The sequence below is a fragment of the Stomoxys calcitrans genome, chromosome 3 (assembly GCF_963082655.1).
Source record: "Stomoxys calcitrans chromosome 3, idStoCalc2.1, whole genome shotgun sequence".
Lineage (NCBI taxonomy): Eukaryota > Metazoa > Arthropoda > Insecta > Diptera > Muscidae > Stomoxys > Stomoxys calcitrans.
The window spans coordinates 91,281,074-91,301,646 of NC_081554.1; the positions used below are offsets into that span (position 1 = coordinate 91,281,074).

Here is a 20,573-nt window from a genome sequence, read left to right on the forward strand (position 1 = left end):
CAAAATTAATTAACTTTTGCTCGATATGACACCTTTTGACTCTACAATTGTTCTAAGTTGGTCATAAAACGAGTTACAAGCTGCACAAATGTTATCTTCCGGTATTTTGACCCATTCATGTACAATGGCTTTCTTCAGCGCATCCATACTGGCATAGTTTGTTGTCCTTACTCTGCTCACTAAAATGGCCCAATTAGAAAATAACATCGGATTGGCAACTGGTCACTGTGTGGAAAAAACGCAGTGCGGAACATGATTTTTTATTCAGTCTGGATTTACATGTGCTTTATGTAACTGTGACAAGTCTTGTAGGCACGTCCACGATCTACGACCGCAATATTTGCATGTCCACGGCTCCAAAGCAGCTTCCAAAATTATTTCCAATAATAAGTTGGATTTAGTTTGACGCCAGGCTCTTTGATAACGATTGGAGAGCGGTCATCGGTGGTCACAGCTTCCCATACCATCACTTGAGTTGGAAAATTTCTTCGGGTGGCGGTTCGTTGGCTCAAATTCTTGTACGTGCGTTCGGTTAAGTAAACACGAGGTTAGCATGTCCGCCTATGACGCTGAACGTCTGGGTCCGAATCCTGGCGAGAACATCGGAAACAAGTAAAAGCGTGCTATGTTCGGCTGGGCCCAAACTTAGGAACCCACCATCATGGATTCTGCTAAAAATGTCTACAAAATAAATTTATTGGGCTGCCCAAAAAGTAATTGCGGATTTTTTAAAAGAAATTTAATGTATTTTTAATAAAACTTAGAATGAACTTTAATCAAATATACTTTTTTACACTTTTTTTCTAAAGCAAGCTAAAAGTAGCAGCTGATAACTGACAGAAGAAAGAATGCAATTACAGAGTAGTTGAAGGACATAAATTTATTTTACATACCAGACTTCTATCAAACCAGCAAAAATTAAAGCTTCTAGGAACCGAACAAAAATGATCGAGAGACTGGTTTACATGGGAACTTTGTCAGATTATAGACTGATTTGGACCGTATTTGGCACAGTTGTTGGAAATCGTAACAGAACACCGCATGCAAATTTCAGCCAAATCGGACAAAAATTGCGGCTGTGAAGACTCAAGAATTCAAATCGGGAGATCGGTTATATGGGAGCTATATCAGGTTATAGACCGATTTAGACCATACTAAGGACAGTTGTTGGAGGTTATAACAGAACACAGCATGCAAAATTTTAACTGATCCAAACAAAAATTGCGGCTTGTATGGGCTCAAGAAGTCAATTCGAAAGATTGGAACACCACATGCAAAACTTCAGCCAAATCGGACACAAATTGAGGCTTGTAAGGTCTCAAGAATTTAAATCGGTTTATATGGTATCAGGTTATAGATCGATTCGGACCGTACTTGACACAGTTTTCGGAAGTCATAAGAGAACACCACATGCAAAACTTTAACCAAATCGGACAAAAACTGCAGTTTGTAAGGACTCAAGAAGTTAAATCGGGGGATCGGTTTATATGGGAAATATATCTAAATCTGAACCGATATAGCCCATTTGCAATCCCCAATGACCTACATCGATATTAAGTATCTGTTCAAAGTTTCAAGCGGCTTGCTTTACGCGTTCGACCGCTATCGTGATTTCGACTGACGAACGGACGGACATAGATCGACTCAGAACGTTTAGACGACCAAGATTATATATACTTTATGGAGTTTTAGACGAATATTTCAAGGTATTACAAACGGAATGACTAGATTAGTATACCCCCATCCTATGGTGGTGGATATAAAAATTTTCAGCGGTGGTTATGCCCATCAAATGCTGGCGGCATTTGTGAGCTACTGTACCATGTCGCACAGCGGCACGCCGTTCAGACTGGGCTGTAAAAAGGGAGTCCCTTTCATTGAGCTTAAACTTGAATCAGACAGCAATTATTGATGTGTGAGAAGTTTGCCCCAGTTCCTTAATGGAATTTTCATCGGAAAATTTGGAATTTTACGAGTTGCTCAATTGGAATATATTTTTCGCCATGGAATACGATGTTCGGAAATATATCGCCTTTGTGCAAGCGCTCTTTCGAGTCTAACTTTATTTTACTTAGGTGAGCGCCCCGGTAGCCTAATTGGTAGCGTGCTCGTATTGCCTGTACGAGGGTCGTGGGTTCCAGAGGCTTTGGTCTGCCGCTTATGTGGAATAACAATGGATTTAAAATTGTCTAAGTGAGGCTGTAAAGGACTGCTACTTCAACCTAACCTACCTTAAGTTCATTAGCCTTTTGTAGCTTGTAATGCATTACCTTGAGTTCTTTTTCAATATATATTCAAATCTTTAGCCTTTTGATTGCCACTACGACCTGGACTTCATTGAATTGGAACCTTCACTCTCCAAACCATTTCAGGTGGTTTTGCACTCTTTTTTATCACCACCATGGAATTTGGCAACGCTACTAGTATCATTATAACGATTTATGGAACGATACAGAAACATTTTGTTCACGCTTGAACATCATGGCTTTTGGCAACACTCCCAGTATAATTTGAACGATTTGTGGTGCGGCACAGTAATATTTTGTTCAGTTTAAGGTGTTTAAGTTCGCCAACAATAGCCGGTATGGATTTTCCAGAGACTATAGAACATCTGCTGTGTGTGTGTCCCGCACTGTCAGTCAGAATAGTTTCACTTCAGGCTCTCATTTCTTTGAGCACTTGTCTGATTAAGAAGATCGGAACATTCGCAAGTTGTTGGACTTTTTAAAGCAATCTGGATGGTTCAAAGGAACTAGAATGCATTTTCCATACCCGCATAGCACCGCTTGCCTGTCTACGTATGGCATGATAGTCTGACCAGGCCGCCATTATCGCTTCGAAACCAGGACCTCCAACTGAAAGACACTGCACTGCACTGAAAGCCTAAATGATTTCCTCAATCGTAGGGCAATATTTTTTGCCACATACCCAAAGGCCGTAGATAGAGGATGGTATTAAGCGCCTCTCTCGGCCACTCCTTCTTGCCAACAAAGATCAGCACAGCCGTGTCACCCTTTACCTGCGGAGGACACTGTCGCCCAGAACCCGATGCCACACCAGACACCAGACATTTCAGCAACATTGGACAATAAATGCGCCTTTGATGGACCCAAAACATAAATCGAGAGATCGGTCTATATGGCAGCTATATCCAAATCTGGACCGATCTGAGTCAAATTGAAGAATGATGTCAAGGGGCTTCGCTTAACTTTCTGTCCCAAATTTGGGTGACATCGGACAAAAATACGCCTTTTATGGGCCCAAAACATTAAATCGAGGGATCCGTCTATATGACAGTTATATCCAAATCTGATCCGATCAGGGCCAAATTGAAGAAGGATGATGAAGGTCCTAACATTACTCACTGTCCCAAATTTCAGCAAATTCGGATAATAAATGTGGCTTTTATGGGCCTAAGTCCCTAAATCGAAGGATCGGTCTATATGGCAGCTATATCCAAATCTGGACCGATCTGGGCTAAAATGACGAAGAATATCGAAGGGCCTAACACAACTCACTGTCCCAAAATTTCAGCAAAATCAGATAATAAATGTGGCTTTTATTGGCCTAAGACCCTAAATCGGCGGATCGGTCTATATGGGGGCTATATCAAGATATAGTCTGATATAGCCCATCTTCGAACTTAACCTGCTTATGGACAAAAAAAAGAATCTGTGCAAAATTTCAGCTCAATATCTCTATTTTTAAAGATTGTAGAGTGATTTCAACAGACAGACGGACAGATGGACGGACATGTCTAGATCGTCTTAGATTTTTACGCTGATCAAGAATATATATACTTTATAGGGTCGGAAATGGATATTTCGATGTGTTGCAAACGGAATGACAAAATGAATATACCCCATCCTTTGGTGGTGGGTATAAAAAAGAATCTATGCAAAGTTTCTGCTCAATATCTCTATTTTTAAAGACTGTAGCGTGATTTCAACAGACAGACGGACGGACATGTCTAGATCGCCTTAGATTTTTACGCTGATCAAGAATATATACTTTATAGGTTCGGAAATGGATATTTCAATGTGTTGCAAACTGAATGACAAAATGAATATACCCCCATCCTTCGGAGGAGGGTATAAAAATGTTTATACTTTGTAAGGTCTAAAATTTTTTGTAACTACGAGAGTTATTTCCATACAAAAACCCCATTACTAGTCTACATTTTACTGGATTCAAGTCTATTAAACTTTTCTTAAATTAAGTTGAAATCTGAGAAATTATACTCTTCCCTGAGATGAAGAGGTCAAACCTGCTATAAGGAAAATAGGTTATGCGGCCACCTATCACATTTATTTTTATTCCATTATTTGGGACGACCAAATTTCAATATTCTTTCCCTTCAATATCTTTCCCTTCATAGTATTCGTGTCAATCTTTTCGTTTAGATATATTTTTCAAACAATGTGGCAACGCTATTGTAGAGCAAAAGTTGTATTAGCCAACTCTTTGTGTTTGACTTTTATCACTCTTCCAATATTGCTTCGAAGGCCAAGTAAATGGGGAAAAAGCGCAACAATACTAGCTTTTGCCAACATGAAAAGAGGCCAAAAGTCCAAAACAAAAAGTCGTATATGTGCCATAAGGATGCATTTGTTTTTCACGCACTTACGCTTTTTCTCTTGTCCTCTCTTTCTCTCTCGCAGACTAGGCACTTCTCTAACACTCTTGTATTGTATTAATTTCATTTTATTTTGATTTATCTTCTTCCCCTCTTTAGCATTCTGGAGTGCTCTCCCGCTCAGACTTTCAGGTTTGTAGGTCCTTTTGGCCTTTCATATCTGCTGGTATTAATTTCGTTCTCATCATTGTGTCGAAACTTACAGTTATTGGCTGGCTGTTGTGTCTCTTTATAGCCAAATTATTCATTATTAAAATTTCATAATGTCTGTAGCGAGGAAAGGGAAAACAAAGACAGATGAATGAAGATTGGCTGGACAAGCAAGTCCTCAGCGGGAGATAGAGGCTATGATGTTCATGGCGTTAAAGTTTTTGACAGAGAGTTAATTAAGCGTTTGAATTTTTTAACCTACATAAATCTGTGTGTACTTGCCAACGTTAGCCGTCTTTAGTTTAGATGTATGGCAAGATATTTAAATACATACGTGGGTAGCTTTGGAAACAGCAAGGACAAAGTGGCAACAAATTGCTAACAACACACACAAACTTACATATTAGGAAAGGGATAAGATAATTAACAACACTCATGAATTATTTAGAAAACAATTTGTGATATATTTTTATGGATGACATTGGAGGTGAAAGGCTGCTTTGACATTTCATATTGCTCTCTATAAAAAATTCCATATTTTTTGTTAGTTAATAAAAGCCACATTAAAATAAAATACCCGGCTTAAGCATTCCTTACCGTCCTGGTTGTTATTGGCCTTATGGCAATTCTCCTCCTCCTTCTTACTTCCTTTCAGTAATAACCTCGTCTTCTCACGATCTGGATCCTCCATAGGATTTTCGACGTCCTGCCGACCGTTTTGCTGTTCCACAGGGTTGCATGCGCATTCGTCGCCCTCGCCCTTAACTCGGACTGCTTCGGGTTAACCAAGTTTATTGACGGCAGTCCTCTGGTCTTCATCGCCAAATCGTCTGCCCTTTCATTCACCCTTACTCCGTTATGGCCCGGCACCAAAGCGATGAGACTGTGTTAATCTCCTTCGTACACTGCAAGTATGTTCGTGACCTTACCGTCCTGGTTGTTATTGCCCTTATGGCAATTTAACTGTCCGTAAAGATGTTCACACTCGACGTCCTCGCGTTGGCACCGCACCAGCTCACGCATTTCGTTATCACCCGAATCTCCGCCTGTAGGACCATATTATGGTCAGGCAGTCTAAAACAGATCTCAATCCCTGGGTTCTCAATGAAGACCCCCAGGCCCACTCTGTCCTCGTTATCACCCGAATCTCCGCCTGTAGGACCATATTATGGTCAGGCAGTCTAAAACAGATCTCAATCCCTGGGTTCTCAATGAAGACCCCCAGGCCCACTCTGTCCTCTAGCTTTGATCCATCCCTGTAACATGATCTTCCAGATGGCAATACTAGGATTCCGTCAATCCAAGAGTTTGCCGCTGGCAACAGTGCCTTGCACTCGACCTTGAGGTTAATCTCAGGTATCCGATCGGAAACCTCTTCCCTTCCTTCCAGGTTCCCTATCGTCGCCTCGATTTTACCGCTATGGTATAAGCTGCTCCCATCGCCGTCAGTCTCATAGCCGCAGTGGCTGCCTCACACTTAACCTGTATGTCAATGGGTTGGATATCTAGAAGAGTCTCCAGTGCCCTAGTGGACGTGGTCCTCATGGCTCCGCTTTGAAAAACAAGTCAAAGCGTACTAAATTCGTACTTCCAACATGGATCGCACTTGTCAAGTTCTTTGGCTCTTGGTTTTGCTGATGGAGAAAAAAGAGGAACTCGTAGTTGCAAGAAGTAAAATTGAGAGATCTGTTTAAATGGGAGCTATTTTAGGTTATGGACCAATTCAGGTTATATTTAACACGTATGTTTAAGGTCATAAAAGTAGTCGTTTTGCAAAATTTCAGCTAAATCGGAAAAGAATTGCTTCCTCTAGAGCCTCAAGAAGTATAATCGGGAGATCGGTTTATATTGGAGCCATATCAGGTTGTGAACGAATTTGGGCAACGTTTGAGACTGCATGCAAAATTTAAAATCGGATAAAAATTGTGTCCTCCAGAGACTCACGAAGTCAAGATCCGAGAGCGGATAATGTGGGAGCTATATCACGTTGTTAACCGATTTAAAACTTACTTAGCGCAGTTGTGAGAAATAACAAAAAAAACACGTCATGCTAAATTTCAGCCAAACCGAATAAGAATTGCGCCCTCTAGAGGCTCAAGAAGTCAAGATCCGATATCCTGGGTCGATTTGGCCCATTTATAATGGGCCAATTAAAATTGTCCCAAATACTGCCACAAAGTAATGGGTGATTTTTTAAGGAAAGTTAAAACAAAAACACATAAAATTCACAAAAATCCATGAAATCTTTATTTGAATCGCAATGTTGACCGTGACTGCTCCTCAAATTGTCCATCCGCTTAGTCCACGAATAAATGCTTCAATGTTGTCTTCCAAAGCGTCAATTGTAACAGGATTGTCTGTATACACATGAGCCTTAACATAGCCCTACAAAAAATAGTCTAAGGGCGTCAAATCGCACGATGTAGGCGCACCAATTTACCGGTCCCAACGTGAAACAAAATGTTCTCCAAATTCGCCTCTGAATAAGTCCATTGTTACATGCTTTGTGGCATGTGGCACCGTCTGTTTGAAAACACATGCTTTGTGACATGTGGCACCGTCTGTTTGAAAACACATGTCATGCAAGTTAAGATCTTGCATTTTGGGCAAACAATAGTTGGCTATCATCTCACGATAGCGCTCACCTTTCACAGTTACAATTCGCCTCATCTTTGAAGAAGTAAGACTCAATGACGCCACCAGCCCACAAACCGCACCAAACTATGATTTTTTCTGTATGCATTGATAGCTCTTACAATGTTTCTGGCTGATCTTCACTCCAAAATTGACAATTCTGCTTATTTAAATACCCATTGAGCCAAAAATGAGCTTCGTCGCTCAATGGAAGAAGCTCGCTATGAACTTTATTAACAGAGCACACATTTTGAATTCGAAAATTTTTCTCCTATATTCCTAGATACCCTTAAAATTAAGAGATAACTAAATTAAATATATTAGGAGATATCCTTAAAATTAAGAGGTATTTTACTAAAAATTTTTGTAGGGCTGTGTGTCGAATGGTAGCAAAGTTGTAGGGTTAATAAAAATATGACGTTAAGTGTGGTGAATAATTTTTGAGTAGCCCAGGGGCTAGTAAGATTTTTGAAAGCACAGCAAATTTAGGTGTTTCATTGAGCAAAGTCCCATGTCAGTAATTATAAATTCATTTGCGCTTTCGTAAACAACTTGCGTGCTTCATAACTTTGCCGCCTTATTTGGCATAAAATAAGCAAAATTATTATACCCTCCACCATAGGATGGGGGTATACTAATTTCGTCATTCTGTTTGTAACGCCACGAAAAATGCATCTGAGACCCCATAAAGTATATATGTATATTCTTGATCGTCATGTCATTTAAGTCGATCTAGCCATTTCCGTCCGTCCGTCTGTACGTCTGTCTGTCGAAAGCACGCTAACTTTCGAAGGAGTAAAGCTAGCCGCTTAAAGTTTTGCACAAATACTTCTTATCAGTGTAGGTCGGTTGGGATTGTAAATGGGCTAAATCGATCCATGTTTTGATATAGCTGCCATATAAACCGATCTTGGATCTTGACTTCGATCAAAAGCTTGATTCAGCTCCACTATAAACCTATCTCCCGATTTTGCTTCTTGAGCAGCTACAAGGCACAATTCTTATCCGAGTGAACTGAAATATTACACAATGACTTCTACAATGTTCAGCATTCATTTATGGTCCAAATCGGACTATAACTTGATATAGCTCCAGGATTCACCAATCAGTGAATCCTGATATAGCTCCAATAGCATAACAGTTCTTATTAAATATTTTTTGTTTTAATACGATCCGTAGTAGAGGGTATATAAGATTCGGCGCAGCCGAACTTAGCACGCTCTTACTTGTTGTTTATTATCATTGGCAACGGCATTCAGTTTTGTGATTGTAGTTTTTTTGGAATGATGGCGCTGCCGTTTAGTGATTTTTCCATAACGACGTCAATAATTTGTTTACCTGGCATGAGTTTCGTTCATAATTTTCCATGACACAATTTCCAGGTAGTGTACCGTAAGCAGCTGAGTAAAATTTTTTCTTGCGATGTGCACTATCTGTCAATGAGTTTTGATTGTGTGTCTGCATTCTAGCTAAGAACACATACAAACAACGAAAAATGGCGCGAACTAGTACATATTCAACATCAGAGTTGCACTAGTCACTGATTTTGACAGATAGTGTACTCAATATTTTGTTGTTGGGCAACTACCATTACCTGTAAATGAATATACCTTGTCATTTTCATGTAAACATATCCATATCTCCATATTGCAACGTTCGTATTTGCAATATACAATAACTGCTAACAGTAACGGAAAATATTTTTGAAAAATATTATTATATTCTAACTTTTTCCTGTATTGTTATGTGTTGCGCCCATCTTGTTTACTTTTGATTTTTGACAAACGTCAAAATTTGTCAGTGTTAGAAAAAATTGTCGATTGGCACAGCAAAATTATTTTTTTTTTCACCATCGTAAAAAACAACCCCCTACATAATCTTTACATCCCTCCAAAGGAGATTTCTATTATGCGACACACGCTATAAGTATGTACCCATTTGTGGCATTTTTCGGCTACGGCCAATATTTTGAAAATTCTGCTGTCCCATTTTCAGCAAATTATCGATGGTTTCAGCAAACATTTTTTTTCGACTCTTCTAACAAATTTCTTCGAGTGCAGTGTCCTTATTTAAGTTGACTTATTACAATATTCAACTTCTGAACAAAAGGAGGGCGGTCAACATTATATCGTCTTGCCTATAGGCCGAATTTTTTTGGAGGTGTTCCATGGGGAAACAATTAAAGGTGGTCTCATATGTACAACAACCACAACTCATATGGAGCAATTCGCCATCTTGTCATCAAGCAGCTGATCGGCGTACTGCCAACACACACAAAGAAATTTGTGTGAGTGTGTATAGAATGAGCATAGAATAAGCGAGAAAGAAGATAACAACAAAGAGAATGCAATCAAAAATCTGACATCTTAATACCATCAAACCTGTCGGCTGTTAACAAATGTTCGCGTGAGACCACCTTTTTAAATCCGCCTCGGAGGTGTTCTATCGTTAGTAAAGTTAATACACACAGCCATCGGCATAAGAATTTTGACAAACTAATTTTCATAAAATTAATTATATTTTATTTATTCTAATAATAAAATTAAATGTCAAAATACTTATGTCACCCAACATTTTGATACTTGGCTTAATACATTATCATAAAATAAAGTTTGATTAAAAATATATATATGAAGTTTTAAATTACATCACATAGGAAATTTTATTTATTTATTTTTTTTAATTTCTGTAAGCTAACCTGTTTGAAAATTAGTTTGTCAAAGTACTTATGCCGATGACTGTATGCATTTTTATATATTGCATGGCGTTTTTTTTGTAAAAGAAGGCATAACATGTCGTGACTGTTAAACCACTTTCAAACCTCATCCAACAGTTTCATCGCAAACCGTCAAACAAAGTCTAAAAATGTAAACAAATGACGCATAAAGCATTTTAATCTTTGTGTTTGTTCTGTGTTTTCATTGCTTTGCCAACACAACTAAGTGGATGCCATGTTATTTTTAGACACACCTTTGAATTGTGATCGTTCAGACACACACACCACACTGGCCCAACTGCTTGCGTTTTTGTTCGGCATTTTTCACCGCAAAGTTCAACGGTTCCATGGTGTAATGGTTAGCACTCAGGACTCTGAATCCTGCGATCCGAGTTCAAATCTCGGTGGAACCTAAGAAGTGAAAATTTTTTCCACTGAATGTGACGTTTTTAGTTTTATTTTGCTTTCTGTCAAATGTTTAATGTAAAAATGGCTTTGTATGCCAGCAGTAAAACAATTAAACAGTTGTTTTTAGTGACAATAATGAGCTTTTTAATTGGTAGCGTTGAAGTAAGTTGCTCTTGGGAAAACAAAAGCTTTTTTGGAGGGTTGCCATGCTATTTAAATCCATTCATTTGTTTAGACTTTAGAAACTGAAGAATTTATATCACAATAAAAAAATTTAAATCAACTAAAACCAAGAAATAAACAATTAAAGAAAAAGAAACATTTTCAGCGGTGGTCATTTGTGAGGTACTACTATGACATGTTAATTCATTGATATGTGTAAAGTTTGGCCTCTGTTCTCTAATGGAATGTTCGTGGTCAAATTTGCATTTACAGCCCTAGAAGGCGTCATCGAATAAAGTATTAATATTAGACTATCCAATCAACGTCAATATTAGGAACTGTGCCGTTAAGGTTGCACTTAGGCTAAGGGAACTTGGCATGCTGAAGGAGACAGAATACGGTCAAGGATCCCTTCTACACACTATTTATGAGTTGAGCAGACTGTGAAGGGTTGTAGACACTCTGGTACCTAGACCGATGTGAGAAAGGATTTCGGGATTCGCTTTTTCTGGAGGGAGGAGTGTGTTTGAAGAAAATTATAACTCGGTCTTTTCATGTGGCTCTAAGATGGAGGCAAGCACTGGGTTGTGACTATACTCCGACACAGAATATCGGTATGCGGGTATCAATGCCGAACGAGTATGCGTCCTTTCAGGCAGAGCTCTGTGCCGTTATGATAGCCGCAAAGATATTCTGGGAACGGATTAACAGTCGTCGAAATCAGGATATATGGCGGCCCTTAAGGACGAGGGTTCTAAGAGAAAGAGGTCGAAGTACATGACGGACTGTGTCTAATCCCCGAATAGACTGCGGTTTCACGACATAGTGCTTACATGGATTAGCCGATAGGATGGCGCCATATTGGCGGTTGCCCCTAATATTTTCTTATAAGTTCTTCTTATGTACATTTTCACATATTTTTCACCTTTTTATTTCCTATTCGCCATAAGTCCGGCTGGTCACCGAGAGAGCGGGCTATCCATTGAATATAAACTATTAAAAACAAGTAACAGCGTGCTAAGTTGGGCCGGGCCGAATCTTATATACCCTCCACCATGGATCACAAAGAATATTGAATAAGAATATGCTATTGTGTAATATTTCAGTTCATTCGGATAAGAATTGCGCTTTGTGGGGGCTCAAGAAGCAAAATCGGGAGATCGGTTTATATGGGAGCTGTATCAGGCTATTGATCGAATCAGAACATTTTAGAAACGTATGTTGAAGGTCATGAGCGAAGCCGCTGTACACAATTTCTTCCAAATCGGATGAGAATTGCGCCCTTTAGAGGCTCAAGAAGTCAAGATCCCAGATCGGTTTATATGACAGCTATATCAGGTTATGTACCGATTTGCACCATACTTAGCACAGTTATTGGAAGTCATAACAAAACACCTCATGCAAAATTTCAGCCAAATCGGAGGAAAATTGCGCCCTCTAGAGGCTTAAGAAATTAAGACCCAAGATCGGTTTATATGGCAGCTATATCATAACTTGGACCGATTTGAACTATACTTAGCGCAGTTGTTGGGAGTGATTCCAAAACACCACCTGCATACTTTCAGCAAATGGGCTCCCATATAAACCGATCTCTCGATAGAAGCCGCAATTTTTGTCCGATTTGTCTGAAATTTTGCATGCGGCGTTCTGTTATGATTTCAACGACTACGCCAAGTACGGTCCAAATCGGTCTATAACCTGAAATAGCTCCCAAATAAACCGATCTCCCGATTTGACTTCATGAGCCCTTAAAAGCCGCAATAATTATCCGATTTGATATAGCTCCCTTATAAACCAATCTCCCGTTTTGTCTTTTTGATTTCTTGAGCCCTTACAAACCGCAATAATTGTCCGATTTGGCTGAAATTTTGCGCGTGGTGTTCCGTTATGACTTCCAACAACTGTGCCAAGTACGGTCCAAATCGGTCTATAACCTGTTATAGCTCCCATCTAAACCGATATCCAGATTTGACTTTATGAGTGTACCCCCATCCTATGGTGGTGGGTACAACTACGCCCTTCAACTAAATTTGTATAAATTTTTACAGAATCCATGGTGGTGGGTTCCCAAGGTTCGGCAATTAGCACGCTTTTACTTTTTGAAATTTGTTCAAACGTCAAATCATTTGTATGTGTATTCATAAGCCAGAACAAATCGGCTGACACGTTTTCCTACATCTACGATACGTTTACTAGAGCATAACCAGGACTTTTGATTGCATTCACAAATTAAATTTATAGTTGTCAAGTCCAACCAACAGAGTACAAAAAAAAAACAAAGTAATGGCAACTCTGACTCAATTCTCTTCGATGTACGAAAGCTTTAGCACTTGCAGAAGTACCAGAGTATTAAATGTTGCACTGAGCATAGCATTCGAACAAAACAAAACGAAAAAACTTAATTGAAAAGAACTAAACTACTCAAACAAAAAAGCTACTCAAACAAAATAGAACAAAATAAAAGAAAACAAAATAGTAATTAGGGAAAATAGAACAAATGCTAGAGACTGGAGAAAACAAAAAAAAAAACAAATGTAACAGGTATGAAGATTTATAAGAGCTGATAGGACTTACCTTTTTCTCGAAATAATTCATGATAGTCCGTTAAGTTATTCTCGTCCAGCCACTGATCCACAGTGGGTAGGTCGGTGCCGAAAATGTATTCCACAAATATAGGATACTCATGCCAAAATATAATCGTCAGTTTTAACAAAGAAACTGTAAACATTAGACTGAGGCCAAGTGCAACCAATACTTTCATCGTACTTATGAGCATAGTCGCACTTTTAATATTCTCCCCAATAACACCGGAACTTGCAACGAACAGACAGACAAATAGGCGACAAGCAAAAATTTCTGTGCGTGATTTTGGTGGTCGGTTCGATGTTGGAAGCAACAGTCTTTTGTTTTATGACGAGCTACTTTAAATGCATTCTTCTTCTGTCTGTCCGCAGCACGCGATTTTGGCAATAATTCACACAACATTTACACACTCTTAATAAATCTAAATGCAAATCGGGTAGTAGAGACAAAGAAGGAGAATGATTTTGCAGGCAGAGTTCACATGTCAAAATGTTTTGTTTCTTTGTTCTCTCCTCTGAGTCGTATAGGAGTAGGGAGAGTTATGTTGGAGTCCACAATACAAGTATACAGTTTGAAAGAAGGTGTTTTTTTGTTTGTATTCACAGAAACATGGAGCAATTTTGCATTTGACAACACTATTATACTCTGGTCCTTGTTAAGTGACACTTGTGAAAATTGATTTTTGTAATTTCTTTACAATTTATCTACTACACATGTAAGTTTCTTCTTTTCTTATCAATGAGACCACCACAAATCATCTCTCCTTCTGCAGTTGGGTTTTAGCCCGCTATCACATCAAATTCTCCTCATTCGCGTTCTTCACTTCCTTCCGTCCGTGTGCATTACCGTTAGGCTCGAAATCGTGTTGGTGTTTGTTTGTTTATCCTCGTCTTGCTCTGCAGCTGCCGCCTGACTGTGTGAGGTTTATGTTGTGTTTTTTGCACGCCATTCGAATTGACGACTCTCTAAACAAATATAAAGTGGCACTTTGATGTTGCCAGATGTTAATTTTTGATAAACACCAAATGGGAACGGTTCAGCCAAATGTACAAAATTTAGTGATTTTTATTCGTTATACGTATGTATTTTACTTCATATACAACAGCTAGAGATGATAATGCAGGTCCGATCTGTGTGGTGTTCATTGCTTAGTTGCAAGCTACCGCGCGTCCACAGGTTGCGGATAGTGGAATACTCCATACGGAGTAGCTACAATAAAAAAGTTAAAAAAAACCCTAATGAGGCTCTGGGCTTTGATTTTTGAAAAAGATTGTTTCCCTTTTTTTATAAAAACTTGGCTCTTCTGAGGAACATATACCGCCCGTGTAAGTTGTCATATATTGGTTGAATTTCACTCAAAACGCATCTGCATTATACCCTCTTTAAAAAATTAAGGTATTTAAGCAAGTTTTTTCGGTAAATACTTATCAATAAAACGAAATAAAGACAAATCGGATAAATGCTAGGATAAGAGCCAATCAAATTGGATTAGAATTGCGCCCTCTAGAAGACCAAGAAGTCTAATCGGGAGATCGGTTTGTATGGCGGCTATATCAGGCTATCGACTGATTTAGACCATACTTTGCACAGTTGTTGGAAGTCATTCCTCAACGATATGTGCAAATTTTCAGCCAAATCGGATAAGAATTGCGTCCTCTAGAAGCTCAAGAAGTCTAATCGGGCGAACGGTCTATATGGTGGACTGATTTAGACAATACTTGGCACAGACAATACTTGGAAGTCAATCCTCAGAGTTATGTGTTTTTCAGCCAAATCGGATAAGAATTGCGCCCTCTAGAGGCTCAAGAAGTCAAGACCCTAGATCGGTTTATATGACAGTTATATCAAAACATGGACCGATTTGGCCCATTTACAATCCCAACTGACCTACACTAATAAGATATATTTGTGGAAAAGTTAGCTTTCTTTCGACAGACGGACGGACATGGCTACATCGACTTGAAATGTCATTACGATCAAGAATAAGTATACTTTATGGGGTCTTAATCGCATATTTCGAGGTGTTGCAAACAGAATAACGAAATTATTATACCCCCTACCCATGGTGGAGGGTATAATTAAACGACAAAAGGAACTATAAGAATGAAAGGGTTGGAACGACGTAGTACTGGTAGTACATTTAGGAAGTCGTTCATTGGAACTTATTCGGTTCGCACCGATACAAGACTAGAACCCAGGCGTTTAGCATCATAGACAGACAAGCTTACTTCTGCGGTGGTCCAGAAGCATGCAAAGGTTTTTCATATTTTTGGATTATCGTATCTTTTTGACGTTTGAATATTTATCCTAATTTCAATATGTCTTAAATAAACTGTATTATTTTCACCTTGCAAATCACCAGCATACATATACATATACATCTACTTTTTCAATAGGTCCGAGAGAATTTTCGAAAACTCTGTTAAATTGTTTTGGTGAATTGCGCTTCATTTCTTGGCGCGATCATCTAATCATCATTGTTCATCGCAACCTACTTCATGTTCATCGTTATTGGTGGCATTAACTTCATCAGTATCTTTTCTATCAGTTAAAACAAACCTTAAGCTCATCTGACACGCCGCCTTCCGTTACTCTATATTGACCGATAAGACGTTTAATTCTTTTTTAATTTACGGGAATACACGAAGCTGCCGAAAACAGGTAAACTATAATCCGGGCCACGCAGACCTTTTTGCAATCGGCTTTTTGTACCGCTCCCACAAGAACTGTAGTACATGGCGGGGCTGGAGAACCTTCAAACTGTCCGCGAAACCTTCTTGAATAATCTGCAGCTTTCCTGAGTGGCCGTTAACCCTTGCGAAAAAGTACCTATTACGGATACAAACAAATTCATTTTACTTAACGGACACATAATCCGTAATAGCACAAAAAATATCAAATTTGCAATACATTTTTAATTCCTTTTATTGCTTCCCTCTTGCGCCTGGACGTTTGTCACCAAAACAAATTATTTTCATATTCTGGTCGCAAAACTGGTATTATAAATTAAAGTGTTATCTTCTGAAAATAATTATTTTTATGTATTTATATCCCTTGCTTTTTCTCTAATACCCTTTTCTTTAATAGTCAAATATTTGACATCGCTTCGTGGTTCCTCAACACCCAACTGCGGAAAATTTGGGGTTGCCAAATAATGCTTTTATGCGGTTTCATTCCTCTTGAGCTTGGGTTTTATTCATTGGTTGCAAATACAATCGTCAATTGCTTTTAGACATTCTTGAATTAATTTCGCCTGAGGGTTGGTACTCTGTTCGGCTTTTCAATTGAACAACTGTCAAATAAAAACAAGAAAAAAACGTGTTAAATTCGGCCGTGCCGAATCACCAAGGATATATGTAACATTCATCTTATTTTATTATAACTCCACTACAATATTCAAAGTTATATCTAAATAGGGGCTGGTTTCGGTCATATTTTATTCAGGTCCCAAACACTCATATACAAGTAACAGTTTCAGCGAAATCAGGCAAGAAATCCGCTTTTTATGGGATTGAGACCCTAAATTAGAAGATCGGCCTATATGACAGCTATATCTGTATAGTATTGGATGTAGTATTGGATGTCGGAGGCTTAAAGCAACTCACTACTAAAAATTTCAACGAAATCGGGTAATAAATGCAGCTTTTGTGGACCTTAGACCCTTAACCGGCAAATCGATCTGTATTGCAGCTACAGCTTAATATAGTCCGATCTTAACCATATTTGGGTCGGATGTCGGAAGGCCTTAAACTACTCACTGTTTCAAAAAAATACAGCATTTATGGGGTTCAGACCCTTTATCGACAGATCGGTCTATATGGCAGCCGTATCCAAATATAATCCGATCTTAATCATTTTAGGTCGGATGTCGGGAGGCTTAAAATAACTCACTGTTGCAAATTTCAGCGAAATCGGATAATAAATACAGCTTTTATCTAAAAATAGTCCGATCTTAACCATATTTGGATCGGATGTCGGGAGGCCTAAAAATACTCACTGTTTAAAATTTCAGCTGGCAGCTATATCTAAATATAGTCCAATCTGAACCATTTTAAGGTCGGATATCGGGAGGCCGAAAACAAGTCACTGTTTTAGATATCAGTGAAATCGGGTAGTAAATAAAGATTATATGGACTTCAGACCCCTTATCGGCAGATCAGTCTATATAGCAGTTATACCCAAATATGGTCCGATTTGGCCCGTTCAAGAACTGAACCTGCGTGCAGCTAAATTTCAGCCCAATGTCTCAATTATTGAAGGCTGTAGAGTGATTACAACAGACGGACGGACAGACACACGGACATCGTTAAATCGTCTTAGACTTTTACGACTATCTGAAATATATATACATTGTAGGGTCGGAAATTGATATTTCGATGTGTTGCAAACGGAATGACTAAATGAATCCTATGGTGATGGGTATAAAAACTGTTAATGACAAAGTTACGAAAAATTAAAATGCTTTTGTAAAGCTAATGGCTTAATAGTAGCAATAAGGCACAATTGATCTTGGTCTAATATGATGGCAGGGTTGTGTTGGTGCCGAAAGTTAGCTGTAAAGTTTTTCACAACTAAAAACAGAGTACCTGCCAGGAGAATTTGATGTTAAGCTCAGGACCTAGTGAACGGTGGTAGCACTTTGAGACCACATAATCGTAAAAATGTTGCGCATTTAATAAAAAGCAATTTGTGCATTAGCAGTATAAAAATATCTTTGTACAACAATTAGCTATGAATCTGTAAGTTAAGAATTGAGTAAATTGCATTTAAAATCAATTAACTTCATATCATCTTTCTCAAATACTTTAAGAATTTCACCATTGCCATAGAAATATATGCCTTTTTTTCAGAAAATCGTTTTTATTTGAATTTATGCTATCTTGTGTCAGCTTTACAGCTCACAGTGCAATAAAAGTGGCCGCTGTGTGTAATCGAAAATGAGTGTCAAGTTGCCACACAACTTTAACTTCTTCCCCAAATTTAAATTAATTAGTGTGGTAACATTACACAGCTAAGGCTCCCCTTGCTATTCTATTGAGACACGAGAAAATTGTTGTGTGCAAAATATTCTCTTTCAACAAAATTTACACTTTTAATGTTCGCTCAATGCGCTCTGTTGGGGAAGATGGGTGAGAGTGAAAGTGGAAGAGTAGATAAACTTAATGTACTCCAGATACTTGCATTTTTTTTATACAGTACCTTTACTACATACCAAACAGTATACATACATATAAATTTACAACCGATTGTACATATGGCTTAAAGATTGTACGTGGTGCGTTGAATAGTCATAAAAATGAAGTCTCATAATTGTTGTTGCCTGCTCTCGGCTTGCTCGCCTTGTCGTTAGTATGGCATGTGCGTGGGCTGTGATAACAACTGCAATAAACTTAAAGTTCATTTTGATTTTTTTCTCGACTCTCGTTTGCTCTTGTCGACAACAACATTTGTGCACTTTGTAGTAATAACCACCGTGTACTATTCAAACATGTGTGGCTTATTACACGTTTATCATTAGAAACTATGTTCATAACATAAATATCAAAGTCCAGACATGGTGTTCAAATGATAACAAATCTTGTGGACATCGATAAATGTAAGTTAGTTTGTTTTGTCTAGTATCCCTGCTGGCATTCGAACTTTTTCTATTAAAATTAGTTTTTGAAAAGTCTTTATTAATTGACATTCTTTAAATATCATAAGGCGATGGAATAAATATGACAGCTAAAAATTTTTAACACCAGTTCAATCTCGATTAACTGGGCCTCCATTAACCAGTAACATCTGTTAAACGGCATGCTGTACTTTTGTTTTTGAACCTCAATATCCGATATCCAAATCTGAACCGATCTGGGTCAAATTGATGAGGGATGTCGATTGGCCTAACACAACTCACGGCCTCAAATTTTAGAAAAATCGGATAATAAATGTGGCTTTTATAAGCCTAAGACCCTAAATCGGCGGATCGGTCTATAGGGGGACTATATCATGATATAGTCCGATATAGCCCATCTTCGAACTAAACCTGCTTATGGACAAAAAAGAATCTGTCCAAAGTTTCAGCTCAATACCTTTATTTTTACGGACGGTCTTAGATTTTTAAGCTGATCAAGAATATATATATACTTTGTAGGGTCGGAAATGGATATTTTGATGTGTTGCAAACAGAATGACAAGATGAATATACCCCCATCCTTCGGTGGTGGGTATAAAAACTAGTAAAAAATACGTCCTAGCCAAGGGGCAAACAGCGACCACCATGATGAACCCCAGAACTGGTTGTTCCAAGGAAACTCTTCAGAAAGCTCTTCAACTGGGCGAAAGCTACAAGCGCACTACACGAATGGGACGTCTACAAAGCTAAGCTAAAATACAAGGGATAGCTGAAAAAGGCTCAGAACAAGCCTGGGTACTTTCTGTAGCTGCGTGGATGATCATCCCAGTCCTCCGGCTAGGAAGATCCCATCCTCGATACCAATTACGATGGGTTGCATTCAGAAGTCACAGACTGTATGGACAATGTCTAGTGAGGAATCACTAGAATTACTAATTACCTTTGAGGGATAAAAAGTTTCGACTCCTTTAAGTCGCCAGGCCCTGATAAATTACAAGCTGTGTCCGACAGACTGGCTTCTTGGGTCAACGCAGTCCGAGTTTTGGGCGTGGACGACGCATGCGCATGTAACCCTTAGGAACAGTAAAACGGTCGGTAGGATGGCGCAAATCCTATAGGGAGATCCAGATCCTGAAAAGACGAGGCTATTACTAAAAGGCAGTAAGAAGGTCAGGTCAGTATAGCTTTCGGTATCATAACGGGACACATAGGACTACGAGCTCATTTAAATCAGGGCGGCAAGTGATAGCATGTATAGGGCATGCGGCTTTCGCGGCTAACAGATATCGGTTCATAGATGGGGACACAATACCAGACATGAACCAACTTAGGGGCGTGGCATGGAAATCAATTAGGGATTTTGTAAGTAACACGGAATTTCTAACTTGTATAAAGCGGGCGGCTGCTGCCTTTTTGATGTATCGGAATATCCTCATCATTCAATTAGCTCATTTGAGGGGGGTGTCAGTTCGCTTAAGCGGCGATTGGTATACTCTCCGAAGCTGAACCAATCGGCCTTATTCTGACTGATAAACGTCCGTTGCTCAGTGGATATGAAGTCGGGAGGTCGGTCGATGGTGGGGGAATTATGGGAAGGTGGTCTGATCGCAAAGAAATTACAGCTTGCCAGAATACGTCACTTACGATATCAGGGAATATAATGGAAATGT

General features: G+C 38.9%; 1 protein-coding gene and 1 non-coding gene across 3 annotated transcripts in view; one reads left to right on the plus strand and one right to left on the minus strand.

Annotated features, from left to right (window-relative positions):
* Nucleotides 1–14,227, minus strand: part of LOC106088381 (apoptosis-resistant E3 ubiquitin protein ligase 1) — a 123,173-nt gene extending 108,946 nt beyond the window's left edge. Inside the window, exon 1 of one of the 2 annotated variants that reach the window (XM_013253870.2) lies at nt 13,281–14,227. In XM_013253870.2, the coding sequence (XP_013109324.1) occupies nt 13,281–13,482 (202 nt within the window). In that variant the 5' untranslated portion in view covers nt 13,483–14,227. The remainder of the gene's footprint in view (nt 1–13,280) is intronic. The other variant, XM_013253871.2, reaches the window with a different exon arrangement.
* On the plus strand, nt 10,478–10,549 carry Trnaq-cug (transfer RNA glutamine (anticodon CUG)). Its single transcript has one exon. It is a non-coding gene; the product is annotated as a tRNA-Gln (tRNA).
* Nucleotides 14,228–20,573: the final 6,346 nt, after the last annotated feature.